Source organism: Nothoprocta perdicaria, unplaced genomic scaffold, assembly GCF_003342845.1.
Source record: "Nothoprocta perdicaria isolate Ctin4 unplaced genomic scaffold, notPer1 scaffold_26, whole genome shotgun sequence".
In the NCBI taxonomy this organism is placed as follows: Eukaryota; Metazoa; Chordata; class Aves; order Tinamiformes; family Tinamidae; genus Nothoprocta; species Nothoprocta perdicaria.
In genome coordinates this window covers 5,770,521-5,775,622 of record NW_020455488.1, presented here as the reverse complement: position 1 = coordinate 5,775,622, position 5,102 = coordinate 5,770,521, and the positions used below count along the sequence as shown (strand labels likewise).

The 5,102-nt window shown below is 72.7% G+C and overlaps 1 protein-coding gene across 1 annotated transcript in view; it reads left to right on the top strand.

Moving 5' to 3' along the window:
* Positions 1 to 3,097, top strand: part of ANPEP (alanyl aminopeptidase, membrane) — a 6,798-nt gene extending 3,701 nt beyond the window's left edge. Inside the window, exons 9-21 of the mRNA XM_026040613.1 lie at positions 305 to 370; positions 459 to 524; positions 605 to 777; positions 849 to 928; positions 1,010 to 1,143; positions 1,295 to 1,350; positions 1,421 to 1,568; positions 1,635 to 1,726; positions 1,834 to 1,944; positions 2,111 to 2,278; positions 2,356 to 2,496; positions 2,571 to 2,652; positions 2,770 to 3,097. Coding sequence (XP_025896398.1) covers positions 305 to 370; positions 459 to 524; positions 605 to 777; positions 849 to 928; positions 1,010 to 1,143; positions 1,295 to 1,350; positions 1,421 to 1,568; positions 1,635 to 1,726; positions 1,834 to 1,944; positions 2,111 to 2,278; positions 2,356 to 2,496; positions 2,571 to 2,652; positions 2,770 to 2,928 — 1,476 coding nt within the window. The 3' untranslated portion in view covers positions 2,929 to 3,097. The remainder of the gene's footprint in view (positions 1 to 304; positions 371 to 458; positions 525 to 604; positions 778 to 848; positions 929 to 1,009; positions 1,144 to 1,294; positions 1,351 to 1,420; positions 1,569 to 1,634; positions 1,727 to 1,833; positions 1,945 to 2,110; positions 2,279 to 2,355; positions 2,497 to 2,570; positions 2,653 to 2,769) is intronic.
* Positions 3,098 to 5,102: the final 2,005 nt, after the last annotated feature.

Below are 5,102 nucleotides of genomic sequence, written 5' to 3'. Positions count from 1 at the left end.
GCATGGGCAGCGTGGGCGGCACAGGGTGCACGGGGGGTGCAGGCGGCAGGGTGGCGCGGGCGGCACAGGGGGTGCAGGGTGCAGGGGGTGCATGGGCAGTGTGGGCGTCACAGGGTGCACGGGTGGCGCAGGCGGCGGGGCGGTGCGGGGGGCACGGGCGGCGCGGGGGGCACGGGAGGTGCAGGGTGCAGGGGGTGCATGTGCGGCACGGGTGGCACAGGGTGCACGGGTGGCGCAGGCGGCGGGGCGGCGTGGGGGGCACGGGTGGCGCGGGCTCCCGCGCGGCCCTCACCCCTCTCCACAGGGCGCCTCGGTGCTGCGCATGCTCTCCGACTTCCTCAGCGAGGACGTGTTCAAGGAGGGGCTGCAGGTGAGGCCGGGGGTCCGCGCGGGGCCCTGTGCCCCCGCGGTGCAGCCGGCCGGCCCCGCGCCCACTGCGCGCCCTGCGACTCTTCCAGTCCTACCTGCACACGTTCGCCTACGGCAACACCGTCTACACCGACCTCTGGACCCACCTGCAGGCGGTAGGAGCGGGGCCGCAGCGGGGCCGCAGCGGGGCCGCGCGCCCCCCGCGCCGCTCAGCCCCCCGGCCCTGCTCCCGCAGGCGGTCGACAAGCACCAGCTGCCGCTGCCCGCCTCCATCGGCACCATCATGGACCGCTGGACGCTGCAGATGGGCTTCCCGGTGGTGACGGTGGACACGCGCGACGGCTCCGTGAGCCAGCGGCAYTTCCTGCTGGAGCCCGGCTCCACCGTGCAGCGGCCCTCGCCCTTCAAGTGCGTGCGGGGGTGGCTGCGGGCGCCCGGCGCGGCCGCGCGGTGCCAGCGCCGCCGCTCTGTCCCCGCAGCTACACCTGGATCGTGCCCGTCACCTGGCAGACGTCCAGCGGCACCAGCGACAGCATCTACTGGCTGGAGAAGGTCTCAGGTGGGTGGGCGTAGGGCTGGGGGCGCGCGGGGCTCGTGCTGTGGGACGCGGGGCCCCTGCGGACACCTCTTGTCCCCCCAGACACCCACGCCGCGTTCCAGGTGAGCAGCSCCGACTGGCTCCTGCTCAACCTCAATGTGAGCGGCTACTTCCGCGTCAACTACAACCAGGAGAACTGGGACCAGCTCCTCAACCAGCTCTCCACGGACCACCAGGTGCGCGGGCTGGGGACGGGGCACCGGGGACACCAGGGCACTGGGGACACCGGGGACACCAGGACACTGGGGACACCAGGGACACCAGGGCACTGGGGACACTGGGGTCACCGCGCCGGGCTGCCTGACCCACGTGCTCCGCTCCTCCCAGCGCATCCCCGTCATCAACCGGGCCCAGATCATCGATGACGCCTTCAACCTGGCCAGGTGAGCGCTGCCATCCGCGCGGGGCTGCGGGGACCCCGCGGGGGCTGAGCCGTCCCTCGTCCCTCGGCAGGGCCAAGCACCTGGACGTGACGGTGGCGCTGAACACCACGCGGTTCCTGGCCCAGGAGACGGAGTACATGCCGTGGCAGGCGGCCCTCAACAACCTGGCCTACTTCGAGCTCATGCTGGACCGCAGCGAGGTGTTCGGCGTGATGACGGTGAGCAGCACCGGGGGCGCCGGGGGCTGCCCGCCCGCGYGGCGCTGACCCCGCTCCTGCCACCAGAGATACGTCCAGAGGCAGGTGCTGCCCCTGTTCGAGCACTACCGGCAGCTCACCAGCAACTGGACCACCATCCCCAGCGGCCTCATGGACCAGTGAGTGCGGGCGCCGCGCGCCGCCCCGCGTCCCCRTCCTCCAGCGCAGGCTGCTGGGTGTCACCCGCCCCGTGCGCGTCCTCAGCGCCGCTCCGCGCCCTCCCCAGGTACAACGAGATCAACGCCATCAGCACCGCCTGCTCCTACGGCATCTCCGAGTGCCAGGAACTGGCCAGCAGCCTCCTGGCCACCTGGCAGAGCAACGTCAGCAGCAACCCGTGAGTCCCCAACGTCAGCAGCAACCCATCCTGTCCTGTCCTGTCCCGTCCGTTCCTATCCCAGCCCATCCGATTCCATCCCATCCATCCCATCCCATCCCATCCATCCCATCCCATCCCATCCATCCCATCCCATCCCATCTGACGCAGCCTCTCCCTCCGGCAGGATCCCCCCGAACCTGCGCTCCGCCATCTACTGCAGCGCGGTGGCCACGGGTGACGAGGCCACGTGGGACTTTGTGTGGCAGCGGTTCCGCGAGGCCACCGTGGTGTCTGAGGCCGACAAGCTGCGCTCGGCCCTGGCCTGCAGCACCGAGCCCTGGATCCTCAACAGGTGGGACGGGACCTGGCGCGGGGCCTGGTGTCCCCGGCGTCCCCAGTGTCCCCGGCGCTGAGCCGCACGCCCCGCAGGTACCTGGAGTACACCATCGACCCCACCAAGATCCGCAAGCAGGACGCCACCTCCACCATCAACAGCATCGCCAGGAACGTGGTGGGGCAGCCGCTGGCCTGGGACTTCATCCGCAGCCACTGGAAGATGCTGTTTGGGGAGTGAGTGCCGGGGCGCCGCRGGGCCGGGGCCGCCCTGCGCGCGCTGCCCGCCCCGCTCACCCCGCGCTGCCCAGGTACGGCGGAGGCTCCTTCTCCTTCTCCCGCCTCATCTCCTCCGTGACCCAGCGCTTCTCCACCGAGTTCGAGCTGCAGCAGGTGAGCAGGGGCCCGGCCGGGGCTGCCGCCAGCCCAGCGCGGCGTGGGGCACCTCGCTGTGCCGTGGGGACTGTCCATGTGGGCCCCCAGCCCAGCCCCTCTCCGCCGTGCCCACAGCTCGAGCAGTTCAAGGCGGACAACCAGGACACCGGCTTCGGCTCGGGGACGCGGGCGCTGGAGCAGGCGCTGGAGCGGACGAGGGCCAACATCAACTGGGTGAAGGAGAACAAGGCGGCGGTGCTGGCCTGGTTCCAGGGCGCCACCGGCTCCAGCTAGCGGCGCCGACCCGTGCGCTCCCTGCTCCGCACCGGGTCGGCTCTGCGCAGCCGCCGCAGCCGGCCCGGCCCCTCGGTGCTCCACTGGCCTCCGTCCCGCACTCCAGCCTCCGTGTGCCCCGTGTGCGGGCGCTCCCGCGCGGTGCCCCGGCTGCCGCCGCCGGGAACGCGCCGCGGGGAGCGGCACTGCCGGCCCCCCGCCCACGGCTGCCCGAGGCCGCGGCGCTGCCGGCTCCGTGAAGGCCCGTGGGGCGGATGCTGTAAATAAAGGGCTGCATAAGACGAGACAAGACGAGGCCGTGTAGTGCCTGGCGGTGAGGCAGGAAGGAGCCCGTGTCGGGCAGAGCGCTGGGGCCGGCGGGCGCCGAGCCCCCCGCCCATTAGGAACCCGGTGCTAAGTGGCCCTGGGGGCTGGGCTGACGCCGGGTTCCGCGGCTGCCCCGTCTGACGGCTCCGTGCGAGCTCTCCTGCTGGGCCGGCCCGCGGGCGCCCTGCGTGYGGGCCGCCGTGCCAGGGCAGGGCTCCGTGCTGCACACCGGCCCACGGCTGTGTCCCCCCAGGGTGCCCATGGGGCCCAGCAGAGCAGAGATGTTTCTTGGGTCCCCCTCATGAGGCTCCAGGGGAGGCGGTGGCAGGGAGAAGCCCGGGATCCCTCGGRCGCCCCAGCTGCAGGGGCAGCTGGAAGTGCTGCGGGTGGCGGTGCCCGRCGCCTTTAGCCAGCACCGTCCTGCGCGGGGCCCTGCCAGGCGCTGGCCCCTGCGCTCAGACCMGCTCAGCTCCATGGGTCCCTGTGCCCAGCTCAGCTCCATGGGCTCCTGCACCCACCCCAGCAACATGGGCCTCTGCACCCAGCTCAGCTCCATGGATCCCAGCACCTGGCTCAGCTCCATGCCCCCTGCACTGCCCCTGCCCTGCTCCACAGCCCCCTGCGCCTCCCCCTGCTCCATGGGTCCCTGTGCCCAGCTCAGCTCCATGTCCCCTGCACCCCGCTCAGCTCCGCTGATCCCTGCGCCCTCCCCGCTCCGCTCCACCGGCCCTAGTGTCCCGGCACAGCCGTCCGCCCGGGGCTGCTGCGGGTCCAGGGTCCGCGGCTGCCCGCGGCRATGAGGGAGGCGCCCCAGGGGCGGGGACGCAGGGCAGGACCGGGCACCGGGCCCCGTGTCCCGTGTCCCGTGCACCACATCCAGAACAGAACTGGCTTTGCACTGCCCCCCGCCAGCCTGGATGGACCCCGCAGAGCAGCTTCACCCGCACGGGCCTGGCCCAGCCCTGCTGCCCGTCCCATGCCCAAGCTCCGGGTCCCTGCTGCCCCTGGGGAGCCTCCCCCGTCCCACGCSCAAGCTCTGGGTGACCCCCTGTCTGTCTCCGGGCAGGGAGCAGGGCTGGGCTGGGGGTCACTCTGAGCGGGGTGCAGGGGATCCGCAGGGTCCCACATGTGTCACTGCYGCCCCAGGCGCTATGGGGGGCTCCATGCAGGAGGTGGAGCTGTCCCTAGGCCTGGGCCAGTCTCATGCCGGGGGGGGCACAGAGGGGGTGCAGCTTTGAGACCCAGAGTGACAGCAGCCAGGCCCCAGGCTGCCCCCCGCGCAGCCCTGAGGCTTTAAGCGAGGGCCCAGGTGCGAGCGATGCCCCCGCGGCTGCCGGGAGGTGTCGGCGCCCGCGGGGCCGGGCCGCGCCGGGAGCCTGGGAAAGCGGGGCCCATTTGCGGAGGTGTCAGTTCTGACCCCTCGGACCCTTAATTGGCGCTGCCCGGCGCTGGGAAGTGTGTGGAGGCCAATTCACACGCTCGCGAGAGATGCTAACGTGTCCAGCGGCCGCGGCCCCCCGGGCTGCACTGCGCCGGGCCTTGACCTTGCATTGGGTGTGCGGGGTGCAGGGGTGCGAGCACCCCAAGACGCTGGCACCCGTGTGTCCCGCTAGCCCGGTGCAGGCGACGCTCTGCCTCGCTGGGCTGCCACCCCGTCCCAGGGCTCGGGGTGCTTGCCCAGGGCACTGCTGTGGGGYGGGCAGTGCAGTGGGGTGGGCAGCCCAGGGGCAGCCCCAGGAGGAGCCGGTGCCACCTGCAGGGACCAGCCGCGGGCTCTGGGCACGGCCAGCGCTGCCGGGCAGACCCCGACCCCAGGCTGGGCCCTGCCATTGCCCATGCAACGCACGGCTCTGTGCGGGTCTGGGGGC